The sequence below is a fragment of the Pelobates fuscus genome, chromosome 2 (genome assembly GCF_036172605.1).
Source record: "Pelobates fuscus isolate aPelFus1 chromosome 2, aPelFus1.pri, whole genome shotgun sequence".
In the NCBI taxonomy this organism is placed as follows: Eukaryota; Metazoa; Chordata; class Amphibia; order Anura; family Pelobatidae; genus Pelobates; species Pelobates fuscus.
The window spans coordinates 408,746,892-408,769,390 of NC_086318.1; the positions used below are offsets into that span (position 1 = coordinate 408,746,892).

At 39.9% G+C, this 22,499-nt stretch overlaps 1 protein-coding gene across 2 annotated transcripts in view; it reads left to right on the plus strand.

Moving 5' to 3' along the window:
* The first annotated feature begins 4,734 nt into the window (after positions 1–4,734).
* The window catches only part of PPP1R21 (protein phosphatase 1 regulatory subunit 21), a 75,049-nt gene continuing 57,284 nt past the window's right edge, over positions 4,735–22,499 (plus strand). The window contains exons 1-6 of one of the 2 annotated variants that reach the window (XM_063443932.1): positions 4,735–4,854; positions 7,947–8,015; positions 8,783–8,929; positions 12,132–12,230; positions 13,276–13,440; positions 18,221–18,279. In XM_063443932.1, the coding sequence (XP_063300002.1) occupies positions 4,798–4,854; positions 7,947–8,015; positions 8,783–8,929; positions 12,132–12,230; positions 13,276–13,440; positions 18,221–18,279 (596 nt within the window). In that variant the 5' untranslated portion in view covers positions 4,735–4,797. The remainder of the gene's footprint in view (positions 4,855–7,946; positions 8,016–8,782; positions 8,930–12,131; positions 12,231–13,275; positions 13,441–18,220; positions 18,280–22,499) is intronic. The other variant, XM_063443933.1, reaches the window with a different exon arrangement.

Here is a 22,499-nt window from a genome sequence, read left to right on the forward strand (position 1 = left end):
GATATAAATAAGGTCACAAGGTCAAAATATTTTGTTAGCTGCACAGTCTGTGAAACAGGAAATCCTGTGCTATATATTACATTTCCTTCCTGTGATAAAAACCCTCTCTTGCAGGAGTCATATGATTGTAAGTGAGAAAGCCATTGGGATTTATGTCTATTATGCTTTGTCCCTTTTTATATCTGTACTTAATATGTATACCTAGACATCGCTTGGATTTATATATCTGTACTTAATATGTATACCTAGACATCGCTTGGATTTATATATCTGTACTTAATATGTATACCTAAACATCGCTTGGATTTATATATCTGTACTTAATATGTATACCTAAACATCGCTTGGATTTATATATCTGTACTTAATATGTATACCTAAACATCGCTTGGATTTTAAGTTCATGGCACTGTGTCTGTGACGGTCTAACTCATTAGGAACAAACCCTTGCCAGGAGTTTCCTGTGTGATCGGTCTTCTGGCTTCAAAACATCCACAGAAAAGTCAAAAAGAATATTAATTGCACTGAGACTTGTTGGAGACACTTTCTACTAGCTAATAAGAGAAGAAATTGGGGGTAAAATATTATCCCATTTAGTGCCATTAAATAATAATAATAATAATGATAAAAGAACAAGAAGGGTAGAAGTGGTGTAAGGTTAAACTAGGACCCAGAATATACCATGGTTTGCTCTATTTACAATACGGTAACTGTTAGTACAACATGGATTTCAGAAGGAAGGGTGGCAAGGGTGCTCTTAAGGTGGTCTGTAGCTAATAATTATATTGGTACAGACCATGACCCGTCAACAAAGTGAGGGAGTGCAGGACTTTGCAGGGAGATCTTTAGATCTCCCAGGCAGTTCCATAACGGCATGCTCAGAGCCAAAGCTCCAAGCCCATACAGTGGCCCTGGGCTTCTAGTGGCTGCCTGGCAGCCTAATACTTTATAGGTCTGGAGCAGAGCCGGATTACCCAGTTTACTTTACTTGTGAAGAGTGTGTCCTCTTTTTTTTTCATTTTACATAAAAGTGCAGATTTCTATATAAATTGTTTTTCTTTTTTTTTTTATATATTAACCTGGTTACATCCCCTGGCTGTCAATCAGAAAATCGGTCGTGTTACTTCCTGGTTTGTTTAGCTCAGTGGAGCTAAATTTAAGAGGCAGTAATTGCCCAGAGCACTTGCCTTGCAAATATTTGTCATTGAGCTGCATTGGGAGGTCTGTGATTGGACAGCCACAGAAAGTCTGGGCGGGGTTAGGACAGGAGGGCTTGCAAAGGCAAGCAAGAGCTCTGCAACATTTGTGAACTGTTTTTATATATACCCTTATTGAAAAAAAAATCATAATTAAATACATGCATTATTTCATTGGGGGTATCATATAAAAAAAAGTGATTTTCATTTTATAAGCTCGCAACAGAACAGCAGTCCAAGATTAAGGATACAAGAAAGGTCAAGAAATAAGCCAGGATGTTGGTGTGCAACAAAGGCATGTAAATGGTTAAACTACTGCAGAGAATAGTTAGCATTACACCAACACAAACTAAACACAACCAACGGTGTCCGTAGGAATGGTCCTCAGCTCTCAATAATAGTAATACTTGGATCATACAGAACAAGAGTGAATGTTAAGCATTGCACAATAGTGCACACAATGAGGGAGCCATATAAAGCGAAACCAGGTAAGAAGCAGTTCCACAATATCCAGAGCAGGTAATGGGTGGAGGTTAGAGCAAAATGACTTAGCATAGATAACAGTACAATAAATGTGTGTTTCAACTTTGCCATCAATTTTCTTCCTTAGTTGGCTGAAGTGTTAATGGGGACCTGTCATGCCCAAAACATCTTATGCTAATTAGATTGAGCGTACAATTCTATTTATACATTGTGGTACGGTACCAGTTTTCCTGTCAAATGTATAGATTAGGACAAAAACCTATTTAAATAAATAAGCTGTTCTCTCAGCTGTTAATCGATGCTTCGACGTGCCAAGGCAGTGACTGACCAGGGAGAGCAGAAACGATCTTCCCTTCTGTTCTCCTAAGCATAGCAGCCACCACGCATGCGCTGTGAGTTCTATGGAAACTCCCTAGTTGGCTTTTTAGGGGCAGGAAAGATTGGCAGGTTTATGTCAAACCATTTCTAAAAGGCATATGCACTAAAGTGAGAATTGTTGGGAATTGAAAGTGAATTTAAAATGTATTGCCAAAAAATAGCTGAATTCTTCAAAACAGCTATGTTTCCAGTTATGCTACCCTGGCCTTAAATTTTAAATACCCTTTTAATGCCTCCAAATTCTCACTTTACTGAACAACCCTTAACATGTCAGGAATACAACGTTAACTGATTATGAATTGCTTACAATAAAGTAAGTTTAATTAAGGTCTTTTAAAAATAAAATTTTTACATTTATTACATGACGCCTTGAAACAATGCGTTACTGGACTTATTTTTAAACTAAAGAATGAGTTGCTAAACTTATTTACCAAGTTTAGGTCCCTGGACAAAAATTGGTTAAAACCACTGCTCTAATACCGTATTTTTCGGACCATAAGGCGCACCGGGTTATAAGGCGCAATATCATTGATCGACTGCTAACGGGTTTATTTTCATACATAAGGCGCACCGGGTTATAAGGCGCACGCATTAAATGAAACAAAACAAAATGATTGGAGACTGTGCAGGGAGACTGACAGGTCTCCCTGCAGCTGCTGGCAGCCCCACCAGCCCCCAGCTCCTCCCTCCCCTCGGACTGACAGGTTGGCACAGTCCGAGGGGAGGATTTAATATAATAATCATTAGGGCTGTCAGCCCGGCCCCAGCTTAATGCGGCCCACCGGGAAATTTCCCGGTATCCTGGTGGGCCAGTCCGGACCTGCAAGCAGTGCAGCTTCGTAGCTTACCAAGGCCGTGCTAAAACATGTTGACAGATTTTTGAGCGCCGTGTACCACATAAAATCAGTTCTAGGACAGAAAGCACAACCATACATTAGGCGCACCGCATTATAAGGCGCACTGTCGATTTTTGAGAAAATGAAAGGATTTTAAGTGCGCCTTATGGTCCGAAAAATACGGTAAATTGGCTTGTAAACCTTTTACACATTTGGGACCTATTTAAAAAGCCACAAACAAGAACACTGTCATTGCATGGAGAGTCAACATTCAGGAAACTGCACCTTTATGATAATGTTTTCATATTTATTGTAATTTTCATATATTTATTATAGTGTTCACATATTGTACATTTAAAATGCACAGGCAAGTGTTCAGATGGTATAGAACTACAGTTCCCGTGATGCTTTGCAATCATATGTGACGCACAAGGCATGCGTCGCCCTTCTACATCAATAATTTCCATCCGCATGCGTATTATCCGTAGAGTCTTGCGCACGCGCAGTTTTACCTTGTGTTCAGGCTTGCCCTTCCGCGGGTTGACGCGCATGCGCAGAGTTCCCCGCCGCTCTGCGCATGTGCGGCAATTTAAACCTATTTGCACTGAGGAACTGGGTAGCAGTTCACAAAATAGAGATTGTTCCGGGTAAATCGGGACAGCTGTCACTGCCAACTATGCACTCACTGACAGGGGCCCCCAGTCTCCATGACTGAGTATGACATTTCATCCCCATCCTTACCATCATCCAGGAAGCAGAGGGATCCTCCATTCTACACAGTGTATACATTGTATCCATAATCTGCCTCCACCCTTCCTACAGCCTCCAGGCACAGAGGGAGCCTCCAACATACACAAGGTATACATTGTATCCATAATCTGACTCCACCCTTCCTACAGCCTCCATTCTACACAGTATACATTGTATCCATAATCTGTCTCCTGGAGCCTCCACCCTTCCTACAGCCTCCATTCTACACAGTGTATATATTGTATCCATAATCTGCCTCCACCCTTCCTACAGCCTCCAGCCACAGAGGGAGACTCCATCATACACAAGGTATCCATTGTATCCATAATCTGCCTCCACCCTTCCTACAGCCTCCATTCTACACAGTATACATTGTATCCATAATCTGTCTCCACCCTTCCTACAGCCTCCAGCCACAGAGGGAGCCTCCATCATACACAAGGTATCCATAATCTGCCTCCACCCTTCCTACAGCCTCCATTCTACACAGTGTATACATTGTATCCATAATCTGTCTCCTGGAGCCTCCACCCTTCCTACAGCCTCCATTCTACACAGTGTATACATTGTATCCATAATCTGTCTCCTGGAGCCTCCACCCTTCCTACAGCCTCCAGGCACAGAGGGAGCCTCCATCATACACAAGGTATACATTGTATCCATAATCTGCCTCCACCCTTCCTACAGCATCCATTCTACACAGTGTATACATTGTATCCATGATCTGTCTCCTGGAACCTCCACCCTTCCTATAGCCTCCATTCTACACAGTGTATACGTTGTATCTATAATCTGTCCCTTGGAGCCTCCACCCTTCCTACAGCCACAGAGGGAGCCTCCATCATACACAAGACATACATTGTATCCATAATCTGTCTGTGTTTTGTCATACCACAACCTCCACCCTTCATACAGCCTCCATTCTACACAGTGCATACATTGTATTCATAATCTGTCTCTTGGAGCCTCCACCCTTCCTACAACCACAGAGGTAGCCTCCATCATACACAGTGTATACATTGTATCCATAATCTGTCTGTGTTCTGTCATACAGAAGCCTGGTGCCTCCACCCTTCCTGCATCCATAGAGGGAGCCTTCACCAGGCAGGGATCCAGATTTCATTCAGCACTAGAACCTCGAGCTGTATCCCAGTATGGCCAGTGCTGAGCTACAGGGCAAGTACCAGAAACTGGCACAGGAATATTCCAAGGTAATTCATAATATGCACTTTATTCATATAATAATAAAATATTAATAATAATTAAATTTGATAGCATGGTTTTTGGCTGATTGCTGTTATTACAGAGGGTGTCCACTGCGCTGTTTTATTAGTGCACGTATCAGATTTGTAATTCGTAAAATGTAGATGGGCATCTTCGTGTCACCTAAAGCATCTTTCAATTTATTATTCTTTTATTATTTTTAAAATCACTGCTGAATAAAACCTTTGTTTTTTAAAACACTTCCTGTTGTATGTTTATGTTAATTTGTTGATCTATGTGCATTAAAGACTGCCAATCTGATTAAAATTTGAATATGTAACAAACCAGTTTTATATAACCTTGTTGTATTATTCAGATTATACTGCTAAACTACAATATGTTTGTTTGTAAATGGAAAAACCGAGGCAAAAATAGCTAAGTTGGACAATTTTTCCACGTCGGCTATTTTTGCCACCGTTTTGACATCTGAATTTACTTCACAAAGATTCGGTGAGTAACCCTGTAGGTGTTTAGTGGTCACTATGTTTAACATTGATATATTGTAAACTTCGGCTATAATTTATATGTATGTTTTTATATATTCTAAGAATATAAAATTTAGGTCCTTGTCTATTAATCTCTGCAACTGTATTCCGTTCTGTCTGATCACAGTGTTGTGATGTTCTGTTTAACAGAATGGAGTGCAGTGACTGAAGTTTAGACAGATGTATTTTTTTTTTTTTTAAATGAAAAATCTCAATACAGTAACAGTGGTTGTAGCACTGTGCAAATGTTGCCATTGGTATGTTACACATTCAAAAATTCAAACGGCCTCATGGGGGAAATAAAAATCCCTTGCCTCCCCCCCCCACCCCCCAAAGCACAATTGTACAATAAATACCCATAATCACTTTTAATTTGTGGATAAATAACAAGGGATTTGGAAGAATTAAAAACAAAATCAAAAATACATACATCATTTACAAAAAAAAAAAAAAATCATTACGTGTAATAAACAGTTAATAAATTTAAAAGTGACAATTTGATGACAGTTCTTTAATTTCCAAGACATCATTATTCTGTGAACGAGCATGATGATGGCACAAAAGTGAAGCAATTGTTACATCCTTGTTGTATAATGCTAAAGTTTTGTTTTATTTATTTGTTTATGTTTGTGTCAATCAAATGTTTCTCAAAGAATCTTGCAACTAATGCTTCTCTATCAGAAACTCTCACTTAAAGGGACACTATGGGCACCCAGACCTCTTCAGCTCATTGAAGTGGTCTGGGTGCAGTGTCCCAGGTCACTTTACCCTGCAAAGGTAATTATTGCAGTTTTTAAGAAACTGCACTAATTATCTTTCAGGGTTAATTCCACCCCTAGTGGCTGTCTACCACACAGCCGCTAGAGGGACTAATGTGCTGTTAGGTGACTTTGGCCCAGAACCCTATAGGAAGGCATTGTATAATGCTTTCCCATGGGGAAATCCTAATATGAGTGCGGCTATTGCCACACATGCACATTAGGTCTCCCCCTTCAACACCAGGAGCAAAGGTGGGCCCGAGCCAGCGCCGACCCAGGTTAGTGACAGAAGGGGTTTTTAACGTGAGGGAGGGGGAAGCAAGGTTGTTTTCCTGCCACTATAATTTCCCTTTAATCTTTGAATGAAACTTAAAAACGGTTATTGGAAGAATTCCCCTGGTTGTCTGCTTGGCATCAGAGATGCGTTACTAAGGAGATTTATAATGCAAGCTTAAGTGATTTAGAGTACTGGAGTATCCCTTTCAATGAGGACCTTTCCTGTGTAAAATGCCCTTTTAGGCACTATAGAGAAGGTCTCCTCCTCGATTTTCAGTAAAACCGGCAAAAGAAAGTTTTCACTTACCTGTAATCCAGCTTTTGTCACAAGGGCGGTGCGTGGTCCAATCAAAGGCTTCTATATGAGAAGCCTGTAATTGGACCATTTTGTCGGCTCAGAGTGCACTCTGGGTCGGGAGTGGAGATTAAAACAATGTGCAATGGGGGAAGGCAGGAGGAAACATAATGTGGGTGGGAGGGGATAGCAATCTTCCGCTTGCAGGCGCTTTGTCATGTCTGTTGGCAGAGTGCAGTGCGTGCTGATGACAGACTTATTTTATGCGGTGCGACTGTCACCTGTACTGGGGTGTAACTAGCCCCCAGCGCCCAATTACAAATATCTCCGTATGTGCAGTGTTTCAAGCTGAAGTGGTCATGGATGGCTGGAGTAACTCTTTAAGTTTGATATTGTGGCTTTGTAACAATGGAGGGTGGCACCATGCCATTTTTGGCACCCTAATCACTGTTACTTTTTTGTGTAGATGTTACCAATTTACACAAACATGTCCATTTTTAATCTAAGCCATGAGATGCCCATGTAAAGGCACATTTTGTACATCTGGGAGCCTTGGGTTCTGTTTATATTTTACTAAGCTGAATACCAAAGTCCATCGTAGCGTAGCTTTTACTGCTACCCTGACTAGTAAAGCATTAAACAACTTTAACCATTCGAGTGTGAGTGCTTGTTGTTACTAAACACAGTTGACTAGGACAAAGGAATAGAGAGAACACAGGTGTATACCATGGTATGTATAGCTGCTTCCTGTAACGATATAATGCAACAGAAAATGCTGATGAAATGATGGATGAAAGCATATAGTGTGTGAACCAAAGAGAGAGGGGATTATTTGCCTCAGAGATTTAAATGGAAAGTGGTATGTGATGTGGATCTATCTATCTATCTACCTACCTATGTAATGTGAATAGCTGGAGGTAGGGGAATGCAAACAATGTGGGTAATAGATGTACGAGAACGCATGAAATATGGGTAACTAGATGATGGGAAATGCATGTTTTTTGGATAACTGGATGGATATCAATATATGGATTACAAGAAACTACATTGAAGAGAATGCACGGGAAATGGATTAATGAAAGGAAGGTATTTGTTACACCCAGACAATAGGGCCAAGTAAAAATAATAATCACATCATAACTTATGGGTTCCAGATATTATTATTATTATTTCCTCGTTGTTTTAGAATAGGAAGATATGTTAATAAAGTCTGTTTTTTGTTTCAGTTACGAGCTCAGAACCAAGTGTTAAAAAAGGCAGTTGTTGATGAGCAAGCAAATTCATCTGGTTTGAAGGTAAGCGTTCTAAATGTCTCTCACCTACTTGATACTTGTGTACATTTGTATTTCTGTAAATAAGTCAATGAAAAATAGCCACACAAGATAAAGTAAATAAACTGAACTTAAAGGAACACTTTGGGCACCATAACCACAGAGCACCAAGCTGGTGTAGTGTTTTTTGTGTCTTGGCTTCTCCGGCACCGCCTTACCAACCTTTTTTCAAATGGTTTAAAAACTGAAGTGATTGACACATTGTCTGTCACTGCCGCACGAGCAGATACGATCGCATTTGCTGAACAGATCCAGAGGGAAAGTCAGATTGGCACTTGGGGAACTTCACTTTAGTGTTAAACCATTAATGAAGTGGTTATGGTACCCAGAGAATTCCTTTACAGGGACACTCTAGGCACCATAACCTCTTCAACCAATTGAAGTGGTTATGGTGCCTGCGGTTCCCAGGTGCAATACTGGAAGGAATGCAGGAAGTGTTTATCTCCAAGGTTGGGCTCTGTGCCTTCCTTGAAGTGTATTATATTTGATTTTCAACACATCTATTGATATTGTCTTAACTGTTGTTTTTTTTTTTTTTTTTTTTTTTATTATTTAAATTGTAAATGTAAGGTTGTTTGTTCCCTAATACCAATGTACACATTGAGATATTGCCTTGTTAACATACTTGGTACATAAACGCAGGAGGATTGGAACTTGGTTTATCTACTTGACCGTGTTCTGTTGTCCAAGTGCTTCCTGTATTATAAGTCAACATGTTCCTCTGGTTCCAGGAGCAGCTGAAGATGAAGGACCAATCTCTGAGAAAGCAGCAGCAGGAGATGGACAGTCTAACATTCAGAAACCAGCAGCTTGCTAAGAGGGTGGAACTCCTGCAGGAAGAGCTATCACTGATGGAATCCAAGGGCAAGAAGACCAAGGTAAGTCTTATGCCATCCATACAGGATCTTGTTCCTCAGCGCTGCACAATTAATAAACTCCAAATGGAGTTTCCATTGCTATTAAACCTGGCAATGAATGTATCCACATATTAGTAGTGTGAAGCTTTGTAAGCGCGGTTTGGCCACGGTGTTGGTAACCCACCCAATCTGTAAGATCTTTACTTGCACACACCTGAGATCTTGTATGATAACCTAAAGTGGGAAATTCTTGGCTTTTGAAAGGATTTATTTATCCCTCACACTTTATTAGGTGCAACCAAAAACCAGAACTCCTCTCTACAGTGTGTGTGTGTGTAGGCAGCTGTAAATGCTTTTATTCTATAGGAGTGTGTGCCTAAAGTCCCAAATTAAAGCATAAATTGCTTAAAGCGGCACGGTCATGGCCGCATCCGTATTTGTATTTTTTATTTTTTTTTAACCCCCCCATCCCGACTACATTACATTTTATTGTCCCCCCCAGTCATCCCCAAATGCTTCTTGGTCCCCCATTTCACTCTTTTTTTACATTTAAATTTCATGCCTGGCGCTAGGTCTTGGGTGCCACCATCTTAGTGTGGGCAGATGAAGGCCCTATGGGACACGTCATCTGCCCACACTAAATAGCGCAGTGAAATTCCTGTGCGTGTAACCAGTTTAACATTCACTATTGTCCGAAATTCAGACAGGAATTTCGGCTATTCGTTCATTCGTCAGAAAGACGAATGAACGAATATAAATTACAAAGAACAAACTGTCTTCGAACGAACAAAAAACGTTTATTACAAGGAGGGAGCTACTGACCCACAGCTCCCTCCTTGCCCCTCCCAGAACCTCCTTACTCTATGGGGGTCAATATGACCATCATATTAGCATAAGGGAGGTTAAAATCTCACTAATGCCCCTACTCGCTATACTGCTTTTCAGTAGATGGCTCCCTAATACCTTGGGAATTAGGGATCTAACTACTAAGCGGCTGCGGAATGAATCGGATTAAAATGTAATTAATGTGAATGAACGTCCAAACTGTAGAAAAAGTACCGAATTTGGTCCTAACACGAATGGACAAACTGTTCTCATTCTTTTTGGTCAATTCACCGTCGCCCAGTCTATCGTTCAAAAAGCGAATGAAGCAACACGAGAACACAGGAGGAGAGGTGAGTATTGTGGAAAAATTTCTTTGATCACAGGAAATGGAGCTAACTTAAGCTCCCCCTTCGATCAAAGAAGGTCAAGCGTAGGAAAAATACTTAAGACAAAGTAGTCTCTACTTTGTCTTATGTTTTAAGCTACATAACAGGTCATATTAAGAGGCTTGCACATTTCTTTTTTTTTTTTGTATGAGTCATTCAAGAGGATGTAGCAAGCGTGTTATGCATGTCAAGAAGAATGCTCATTTTGATAGTGTACTAAACATGTTGTCGCTTACGCTAAGGCCATTGTAAGGAAATTACAAGAGAATCCCAGCAATGCTGCAAGATTATCAGAGGCCTGACTAGAAAGACCGCCAGCACATCTATATGGTGACATTTTTGTATCTATGCTAGGCAATATTCATGCTAGGCAGTGTCAAACAAGTATTAATGGATGGAAACTGAGACTAGCAAATTATAAACAAAAGGGAGCTGGTATTAACCAATAGTAATCGGTATGGCAACTCTTAAAAGCTAAGGAGCTTAATGTATTCTTAAATACAAGATTTAACAAAATGACAGCCTATGCATAGACAGGATGAACTCAGTGGGCTGCGGGGTCCGACCAGAGACAGGTCCAAGGAGATGATCAGCGTAGCTAGTGGGGATTCTCTGGTCTCACACTCCCAGCACCAGGTGTGATAAGGAAGCGGCTCGCCATGTTTAGCAGCCTCTCTTCGCCATTTGTGTATGGAGAGCTCCCCGAGGGTCACCTTCCTGGTACTCTCCCCCCACACCACGCTGTTACGGGAGCTGATGTCCGGTTGATGAGCAGAGGCGCTGGAGCCCTTCAGGATCTGGAAGCGCCAGATCAATGGTCGGTAAGTTGAGCTGCATGGCTCTTTCCTCCAGCTTTCTCCAGTGTGCAGATCCCCAGAAGCCCGGCAAGAGACCTCTTTCTACCTCGGGTGCATCTCTGCTGCCTTGTTCTGTTTCGGAGTGGAAGTTGCCGCCATCTTAGATGTGGTTGGCGGTTGGCCCAGTAGAGAAGTGTGCTGGCGGGCAACGGGATGACCCCCACCGGTCCAAAGGGGGGAGAAACGGGACCACTCAGCCGCGCCTTTGAAGAGCCAGCGTGGGGCAGTGAACAAGGAAGCAAGGTGGCGGCCGTCCACCTCACTCCTCACTCGATTAGGCCTCAGTTTCCGAGGTCTCGTTGTATGGATTCAGGTTTAGAATTCCCGGATTTGGGCTTTGCACCAGCTGTCTTCCAAGTTGCAGTTCCCCACTTTTTGGCTCCAGATAGGGTCAGGCTCTGCTGATTTTCAGCTGTGCAAGTCGAAGACCCCAGGAGCTGCTCGGGCATGCGACCTGTCTGCAGGGCAGTCCGGTCCGACCCCCCCCCATAAGATAATATATTAAAACAAAAACACAAAGCAACTAATTAAAAATGGAAAAACAACAACAAAATTCACATTTGAAGTCCTTGCATTTTCTTTACAAATTATCTGGCTTTGCTGCTTCTGCATTAGGCTTTGTCCAGCCCAGGCAGTAACCTATCCAGGTATGATGCTCACTGCTATAGCAATGTTGAATTTATCTGCTGCTAGATTCCTGCACACAAGTGCTTTAGGAACAACGCAGCATTTTTACGAGTTCAGGTGTAGTAGTGTCATATTTATACCATAAAATGCTAACAGCTGAACTACATCTTCCAAAAAACCTTTTCTGCAGCCACATAAACTTGTAATATTGGAGTAGAAAGGTAAACTCTGCAGGTTGGGAAGTAACTGCAGAAACTGAGTGTTTTTGGAGCAACACTATTAAAACTACCCAGCATAACCCGTTCTAAACTAACCCATGTGTTGCACCCAATATGTGTGCACCACTGTGTACCATTCAAGTTATACGGTAACATTATTAATGCCACCAAGCACGATACAATGATTGTATACAGGTTGACGGAATAAGAAAAGATAATGCAAAAATCCATGAACATTGTACTCGCAAGTGCAAAAAATAGTTAATTGAAGAAGTAAAACCTGAATGTAACCTTTCATATGTTTTCTCAGAAGAATGTGGACTCATCTCAGCTGAGTCAAGAGCAAAAGAATGTGTTTGATGAAGACCTTCAGAAAAAGATAGAAGAGAATGAGAGATTGCACATTCAGGTCAGTTATGGTTATAATTTTTAATAAACCTTATTTGAATATGACAAGATTTACAAGAACTACATAAGTTGTATCATTTGCCACAATAGGACAGCCACACATCTTGACCTGCTATTTTTTTAATGTATTAACAATTTACAAACCTCAATTTTAAAGAATAAAAAAGTTGCGCCCCCTTTACATTTCCTGCAGATAGGCAGGCCCCTCCCTCAGCAGGCAGAAACTCTCATCCCATAATCCTCTGTCCAGTTGGAATTTGTGGGATAAGTAGTGAATCTATTAAGATAGTTCCATAACCGCTCTGTAAGCTAAAAGTATTCACGCTGTTGGTGTTACCAGTTAACGCGCAGTCCATGGCCCTGTTTTTTTGTGTTTTCTTTTTTGGTTACGTCTGGGTGCAGATGTTCTGTATGTTTAACCCGTTAAGATAAAACATGCTTATCTTGAAGTGTTAACACTCCTCAAGTGCAGTGCTCCTCAATCCTCTCCTCAAGGCACACCTAATAGTCCAGGATTTAGGGATAACCTAGGTGTGTCTAAGGTTTAAAAAAAAAAAAAAAAAAACCCAAACAAACCTAAAAATACGTTGGACTCTAGGAAGTTTTTTTTCATCTATAATAAACATCTTAGACACGCTCGGGTAATCCCTAAATCCTGGAATGTTAGGTGTGCGTTGAGAGGGATGAGGATCACTGCTCTAGTGGCTGTCATACTGAAGTTGCAGCTCAGAAAAAGGCCCGTCTGTGTCATGTTTTGGTATGGTGCTAATCTCTCCTCAATTCCACTAGTATTCTTCATGGCATTTTGGCCTAAAAGTTTAAATTATCCTATCAATTATTCACTTTCGGGTTTAGTGACTAACCCTGTAAGTTTATCTGAGATGTTTTGTCAATCTGATAAAACAAGGTTCTCAACCACACCTGGTCGATTTGAGATTTTCGTGTATTCATTTTTTTGTTGTTGGTGTTGTTTGAGCAGATTGCCTTATTGTTTGTGACTTAAAATGTGTTTGAACGTTTAATTGAACGGCTTGTGTCTTGTGTAGTTTTTCGAGGCTAGTGAAAAACACAAACAAATCGAATCAGAAATGAAAAGCAGACTGCAAACACTGGAGAGTGAAAACACTCAGCACCAAGCAGTGGTGGATGGTCTGACCCAGAGATACATGGAAACAATTGAAAAACTACAGAGTGATAAAGCAAAGTTGGAGGTAAGCAAAAAATATCCTATTTTGCAGGAAACCTAATCCCACTTCCTTCCTAGGAATTGGATGCCTGGTTTAAAAAAATAAATTCAAAAAAATTTAATTTTCAATGTAAACTACATTTGTGACATAGCGCCCTCTACTGTGCAAATACTATGTACTTTATTTTCGAAAATGTCAACTTGCAAGATTAATGTAGAAAATTGATGGAAGTGCACTCCACCCCTTGCCAAGGAATCCAGGGTGCTTCACTGGAAATGTCCCAGTACCCAAATGGACCAAATATAATAGTAGAAATAGAAAAATGAATCCAAGCACTCCAAATGAATTCCAAGAAAAAGGCAATTTATTGGAACCAGCAGCTACAAAGCGACGTTTCAACCCCTAAGGGTCTTTATCAAGCCTTGATAAAGACCCTTAGGGGTTGAAACGTCGCTTTGTAGCTGCTGGTTCCAATAAATTGCCTTTTCCTTGGAATTCAACTTGCAAGATTAAAACAGGAAAGTAGTTTCAGTAATCCTGTTCTTTTTTTTTTTTTTTTTTTTTTTCAATTTGTATTTTATTGAAAGATTTTTCACAAAGTATGGAGTACAGAAAAGAGAGGGGGAAAAACGGGGGGAGCATTCGCAGATGTAAAGGGTTTTCATACATTGTACGTGTTGCTTAGAACTTCATATAATATAGCATTGGTCACAGTATAGCTTGTTACATTATAATGTACTTTGTGGTTTAGGTATACTCCATCTTCGACCTCATCGCCCTTGGTTTGCATTTAGTTCCAACTTTCCAGTTGGCTGTTTTTATTGTTATTGGGGGTAATCCTGTTCTTTTAAAGAAACTTGATTTGATAGATTAATCCTTTAATTATTAGAGATTTTTTGTCTTTGATGGTATCTGAGTTTTTTTCTAAAACACACATTGCATTGTGACAACTTATTCTACATTATCATCTTTCTTTTTTTCCTCAACTTTAATAAGTTCTCTTGTTTATATTACTGATACAAGTTGTTTTATTATGTGATGCATTTTATATTGGGTAACATAGCAGGGAGAACATAATGTGCTCAGTCAGTGTTCCACTTGTCAGCCAGAATTCCAAAGAGGAAAGATTGAAAAATCTCCAGAAGTATGCGTGCAGGTGGCCTTCAACTGCAGGCTCCGCCAACCCCTTCCCGCATCTGATTGTAGTTGCGGCGGGAGTGTTTAGCAAGTTCCTCAATTGAGGCGTCTACTACTGCTAGGCAAGTGCTCAAGTTGTTTGTCTGGGAAACCCGCATTAACCACACATTAGTTTCCAATTTGGCTGAGCTCTGTTCAATCTCACAAGCTAAATAAACCCTGTCCGTCTTTCTTAGCAAGGGTGTGTAGTCGGAGGCCCCATCCTCCCCGTCATGTCCAGCACCTGGCGGGCTTTCTGCAGTGCCATATTAATGATTGGCTGACTGTTGGTTAGTTGGGGAAAAAAAGCCACAGCTACTTCCTTTTAGATAAGCCTTTTCTGGTAGGTCTTTATTGGTAATGACAGAGCAGGGCAGGTAAGTAGCAGCGGAAAATCTCTGAAAAGCGATTTGGAATGTGCGACTTTAGTGGCAATGGTGCCAGAGCTCGCTGCCTAATGATCCATCCACCAACATGGTCAAGCCACGGCCCTTGCACAACCCATTCCTTTAGGTTTGTATTTTTTCTTTTTTTTATTCAAACTTTATTTCCCTTTTTTACAAAGTTACACAAAATAATTTAAGCAATAACAAACACTGAACAACTAGAAAGAAAAGGGAGGGTGGGGGGGGCAGGAACTCCACCACCCCTAACCCCCCTCTTTTACTCTCTCCCCAACCGCCACTTCAGACCTCCAGACGAAATTCCACACACTAAAAAAAGAATCCAGTATCCACTGATTAAATTAAATTAAATTAAATTAAATTATCCATCTTTTCCACCAACATCGTTGAAGGATTTCACCGGTATATCCCACATCTCCCACACTTCCCGTTTTTGGTCTTCCATTAAAAAAACTTTTTGCAAAATAAATTCCACATTCCTAAATTTTATTTAGCTTTGCTAATACATATCTCTATTGATGAACAGATATATTCTTTTTTTCCATAAGCTCACTATTAAAGATTTGGCAACATTAGTTATCCTAATAACTGTAGAGTGCTTCAAATAATTAAATGTAAGATCAGTATGAACATTTCTGATTAATTCTGGAGTCTAGTGAAAATCTGGAAGAATGTACTTGGTGATCAAACTCTCAGTTTTCCCCCAAAAAGGGGTAATTATTGGGCAACTCCAAAATATGTAGAATATCTCCAACATGTGTCATTAACTTGAGGGGCAAGTCTCCTTGTTCCTACTAGTGTTCAATAACTTAAAAATTAATTGTAAAAACTTGCTCTTGATATTTAACTGCTTTTGAGCAGTTTTGCTTTTTTTTTTTTAAATCAAAACACTTAATCCATTCCTGAGGATCCAAGACTAAACGTAAATGTATTTCCTATAATCTACAAAAAATAAAAACTCTGAGATTAGATGTGTATAAATGTTTTGAGAGAGGATGTATAGCTTTTCCTTTTGAACACACGCATTTTTACAAATTTGGACATTTTTTATTTCAAATTAGATTTTAATGAGTTCAGAAAATATTGTGACTGTAAATAGAAACATGAACCCCTCTCTATGAACAAAGTCACTGCTGATCATTGTTTCTTTAAGCACTAATTCACTAGTTACCAATTTAAAATCTCTAAAATGTAATATTGAAGTTTTCTAGTATTGGATGTGAAAAATAGCAAGCCAGGATGAAATAAAAATGATCTGTATTGGGTAAAAAGAGACTTGACAGGTTGTCTATCAATCCTTTTTTTTTTTTCAAGCTTCCAATTTCTAAAGAAGGTGTTATCGTAGGATGTTTAGTCCATTACATTTGATATTTTTTGAGTGTATCAAACAAAACAAAAAACAAATACCGGTACTTTGTTAGTGTGTGAGAGAATGTATGTGTGTCTGTCAATGTATTTGTGTGTAGACTCACACAGTAAGTTAGTGAGTGCTTGTCTGTGTGTCAGTGTGTGTGTGTGTGTGTGTCCCCGGATGTGTGTCAGTCAGTGTCTATGTTTAGGTGATGAGCACCCTTCTGATCGCATGAGAATGGTGTTTTTTACTCGCCTTTTTACAATGCCTTGCTGGTCTCGCCGCATCTGATCCACCTCCATGGCTGAGATTATTAAGCAAGGTGATCTCAGCCAATCCAATGCTTTACCATAGGAAAGCATTGGGAAGACATTGAACATGTGTGGCAAAATACTGTGCAGCCAATCAGCATCTAGAAATGCTTAAAATTCAATGCATCTCTATGGGGAACATTTAGTGCCTCCATGAAGAGCGTGGAGCCGCTGAATGTAGGTGCTGCACAGTGAGAAAGAAGTCACTTTAGTGGCCGTTTGATGCCTTTCTCTGAAATGACAGTGTTTACATGGAAAAGTCTGCAGGGATAGGCTATAGACACCAGACCCACTACATTAAGCTGTAGTGGTTCTGGTGACTATAGTGTCTCTTTAAGAATTGTATTTTTCATTGAAAATAAAACTTTGATAGTTTAAAAAAAATAACAGGCTAAGTTTTTTAGCTGACTCCAAGATTAAACGCAAATTTGTCAAGCCCTGCTGTAGCGCACACACACAGCTTCACCAGGCATCAATTACGATACAATTCAAATACCGAACATGCGTGTTCCACAAGCTCATTGCTGTCGTCCTTACACTTGTTCCTCTCTGTTAATCGCTGCACATGGCATCATTTCCACATCCAACACCATAACATTCCAAAGGACTGAGGCCTTTCTGCTCTGATATTACAGAGCTTCTCTGAGTAATACATTTCACAGATATCTGTTTGTGATTATCCTGTTATTCTAGCAGTTTCCTGTCTTTTGGCTGCATTATTAGTAACATCCCCTGGATGGTGGGTAAAAGTTAAATCCCAGGACGTACTTTGAAAGCAGACAGTCCGACCATTCCTGGTTAAATACTTTATTATTATTTTATCTCAACCGTTGCTGCTGGTCCTGACTCCTGGAACTGTTATACTAACTGAGAACCATTGCTGCCTGTTCTGATTTTATACTTCGTTTCACTACTCCCCTGTCTTGCCTGTCTGTACTGCGCTCTGTAAAACCTAATAACCTATCACATTATTACAAATTATGCGTTCAAGCTATCCATCTTCTTTGGTCCCAAATCAAAAGGACATGCTTGTCTTGCAGAGAGCATGGGTTGTTACTCAGCTTGGCAGCACAACTTACTGGACTGGAATGATAACTTTTCTGTGATAAGGTGACTGTGTGGTGGCAGCACCGACTTTATAATCTTAGGGTGTGTTCAAAAAGCGCCAGGTACTTAGTCCGGGACTTGGATGTGGTGCAGTTCTGGCAGCAAGGACCATTGCCAACTCAATTCCCATAATTAGATTTTCCTTTCCTTTTTAAAAAAAAAACATTTTATTTTTATTTTTCTATTATTGTATTGTAAAAATATCAGTTTTTTCTGTCTTTTAATGAGAAAAAAAATAAACCTAATGACGCACTAAATTCCAGTACTCATTTCTGTTATGGTGACTTGGAAATCTGATCAACACTGCATACAATAGAAACGATTTTTAAACCATATATTCTGTCATTCCAGCAATATATAGATGTTCTAATTATGGTGATTTTTAAGTTATTTACTGAGAGACTCTTCCTAATTTGTGAAACTTACTGACATACATTTACTTTGTTGTTGTTTAGGTAAAATCTCAGACACTGGAAAGAGAAGCAAAGGATTGCAGACAACGAACGGAAGATTGGTGAGTTTTGTCCTGGCAGATTCATTTCTTAGACATACCGTACTTTACTTTTACTAAAAATGGTGCTATGAAAAATCAAAAATCAGGAAATCTTTAACTCTTTCAATGTAGGGAATAGGGAAAGCTGTAATAGACTGTTCATTGCTCTGGCCCTAGAAGGACTAAGATGATATCTGTTTTAAATGGCTATAGCGTAGTATTTTAGCATGCTTTCTTATCATGTCACACACAGCAGGTGACTGCGGTCATCCTTAATACAAAGCAGTAATCATTTTATAATTGGAAAATCGCCTTACATAGTGCACATATTATTTACTGTGATGTCATCAAAAGTGGATTGGGTATGTGCACTGTAGCAGGCAACACATGCTGATTTTTCCTTGTCATAGGTAGATGTGCCAAAATGTATATCTCTGGAGAAGGTCACTTCACTTGTTAAGTCACTATTTATTTATTTCTTACTACTATGGTTTTATATTTTATGATTTAAGATTGTAATTAATGATCCTCCCAGTCTAGCGAACCTATCTCCAAAACTGGGCAGGAGTATTTATCTTTTCCCGTCATATTTTAAAAGTACAGGAGGGATGTTCAAACTGCAGCTGGACAAGTAGCCTCTAAATAAAAAAATAAAAAAATAGGTTAATCAATTAGGCCAACCCCACCACTTCATACCTTAAATAAGAAATCCAAACAAGAATCTACAGTTCGTACTTGTTCCGCTTGCTGGACCTACGGTAGTTCTCTCTTCTCTGCTTCTACCGATTTGGTGAGGTAGGCACAGGACGCATGATTGTCGTACCAATTTATTTCTTATGCACGTAGGAGGTGCATGGAAGGCTTTAAATGCTGGCTTTTGGTACTAAGTTTAAAATAATTTAGAGTTAGTTAAGTTGTGGAAGCCTGTCTGACAACAAGGGTACTTGTCAGTCCAGGATTTCTGCATCACCAGCTCCCCACACGGTTCTGAGGTTTTTTTTAAAGTTGGGAATGATTTTTATTTGACTTCTTTTTTGTTTCTTGTTATTCACCATATATATGTACAAGGCTTTAGTTTTCTGTTTCTATTATAAATCAAACAAAACTCCTTCACCTGCTTCAAGGCTGAAAGTGACATGGAAATCTAAACATTTAGCCTTTAGCAAATGTGCCACTCCTCTGCCTGATGGTTGAAAAAGAGATGCACTTTTCCTGAATTGGTTCCAGGATAAATTATCCCAAATTTTTGAGAATTTTAATGACAAGACTGTTAAGTCCATGGAACATGCCTCTGTTTCTGAAAAACCTATTCGAGAAGCAGAAGTAGGTTTTCTTCTTTCTCAGAGCTCTGATCAGGCTAATGGTTGAGAGAAAAAGGAGAGCAAGGAACACTGCCTATAAAGTATACGTGTGTCCAGAGAAATTAAATTAAAGTAAAAAAAAAAAATATATATTTATTAGTGAACAGGATACAAAGTGATTATTTCGTATATCCACTTCTAAACCGTCTGTATAAGTACATACAGGGGCATACGGAAGTGCTATGCAGAAATAAAAAAGGTTTAAAAACGAAAATCAACAGCACTTGAAACACAGCTATTCTTAGGTTAATCGTTGCAATGTCTCTATTGTCACGACTGGTAGTACTTTCGGCAGTTCGTACAACTGCAAAGAAATTGCTGTCTATAGCTGTGGTCAGACGGCAGGAGACAGTGCTATCAGAGTAATGTCTCTGCCGTTATGATTAGTCTCAATGCTGTCCTAGAGTTATAGAGTACTGTCTATAACTGTGGTCACAAAGCAAGAGACAGTGCTGTCTGAGTAGTGTCTCTGTCGTAGTGACTAGTAATGTCTCGATGTAGTTTGTCAGGTTGCAAAAAGTATTATCTATAGCAGTAGTTAGGACAGGAGACAGGTGCTGTCTAAATGCTGTCTTAGAGTTATACTGCACCGCAAGCTATGGTCGTGGTATCTCCTATTTCTGAGCTGCTGACTCCTCTGGGTAGTAAATATTGTGAGTCACCCTAAGGTTAGTAAGGAGAAAAGACAGATAGGAAGATATATCTATCTCTGTGCCTTCAAGGGCACCTACCAGATAGGAGAGCTAACTACAGAAAATAGAAAGGTACAGGAGGAGAGAGTTATAAATAAATCACAAGTTAGTCGGATAATAAATACTAACTGTGCCTTCAAGGGCACCTCCCTTGGAAACAACTCACTAGCTTGCGTCTAAATAGTTAAAGTATAACCAGAGTAAAGTCTTATCAGACGTACATTGCGTTAATCACGCAAAAGAAGTTATAACCACAATCCATATAGGTGGCTATAGCTCTAGTATCCCTCCCGATTCACCCACAGCCTATATATGGTTATCGTTAGGAATCCGAATATTCAGAAATATTAACTGCTAGTGCAGAGAGTGGAATATTAGGAGGGAACAGAAAACACCCCGACGCGCGTTTCGCCGGTAAGGCGGCTTCTCAAGGGGAACGAGATCGTTTTCCAGCGGGCTATTAAATAGGGCGCCCAAACCTTTAATTTAAGTCACAAGAACGTCGACGTCATCAATTAGTTCTGACGAAAGACGGTGGTCCGGAGGGGCCATTCCCCTCCGTCCTTATTGTGTTTGCAAAATTTCACAGAAAGTGAAACAAATATGTCGGCATGTATCCAGTGAATGGATACACAGTGTAGGAGGATAGGTGGCATGTTCAAAGTGAGTGACATGCAAAAGAAAATTTAATTACATGTACGTTTTACGGCCAGAGACAATTCAAATTATTGTTCTATTCTCCAAAAGGTCGACAAAATATTCATATTTGTTTAGCATGATAAACTATACTAAAAACTTAAACAGGGAATACTGGATCTGTTCCCTTATGTTAGATGCTATTATATATTGTAATGGACATATATATACGGATCTATGGTATATGTCCAGTATGTAACATGTATATGAATATATCAGTAGACGTTCTTATAGTATTGACGATTTCTGCAATATCTAGTGATTAGAAAAAGTATTAATACTCAAAAAGTCATTAAAGATAGTTGATAAACAATTATTATTATGATATGTATATGTATTTATTTTTGATTATGAAGTGCCAGCAATGATGACAGAGAGAGCTTTGGTTAGAAAAAGGAGAGAGAATCTCTGAGTATGGGAACTAGATGTAACTAATGTATGAAGGGTGTATAGTTAAACTCCTCGTTGAGTCCCTGGGGGGCGAGGGTTCTAAAGGAATATATCCATTTGGATTCTTTTTGTAGTAATTGTTGATTGAAGTTCCCTTTCCTAGGGTTAGGAATCAGCTTCTCAATAGCCTGGAATTTTAGATTATCAGTATTGCCCTGATGAAAATTTATGACATGTTTTGCCACAGGGGTTGGTGTGATGATATTCTTTACAGAGTTGATATGCTGAAGGATCCTTCGACGAAAAGGTTGGATGGTTTTGCCAATGTACTGGATGTCACATGTACATGTGATCAGATATATTAGACGGGTGGTACTGCAATTGACCAATGCATTGGTTTTAATGATAATCTTTGATTGCGTGGAGGTAGTTGACTTGGAAGGGGTAATGAACGGGCAGGCTTTACAGTGGCCACACCTGTATGTACCCTTTGTATTCGTGAGCCAATTAGGCTCAATTGGAATAGGAGCTAAAAAACTGTGAACTAGGAGATCTTTTAGGTTTCTTGACCTGCGGGCCGTGATAGATGGGTAGCTCGGTAATGATTTCTTCAACACAGGGTTGTGTGTAAGGATTGGCCAGTGGTTGGAAAAGGTCTGTATCATTTTTCCCCAGCCCCCGTCAAAGGTGGCAATACATCTCGGGGTCGAGGAACTAGTTTTTGGGCGTGTGGTCCTCAAACTTTCCAATCTGTTTGTCCCACTGGCCCGTTGGTATGCCTTTTTCAAAACCCTGTTTGGATACCCTAAGGCCTTAAACCGGAGTTTCAGTGATTGGCATTCTTGGTAGTACGCTGAGTCTTCAGAGCAATTTCTTCTTGCCCTTAAGTATTGTCCATATGGGATTGATGCTTTCAGCCTGTAAGGATGGTGACTCTCCCAATGTAGGAGGCTATTTGTTGAGGTTTGCTTTCTGAAGAGTGCAGTTTGGATAGTACCGTCCTCCATCAGGAGGATTTTAAGGTCAAGGAAGACCAGTTCTTTTTCATCAATAACATATGTGAGTGATAGGTTAATTGTGTTGTCATTCAGGGTCTTAACAA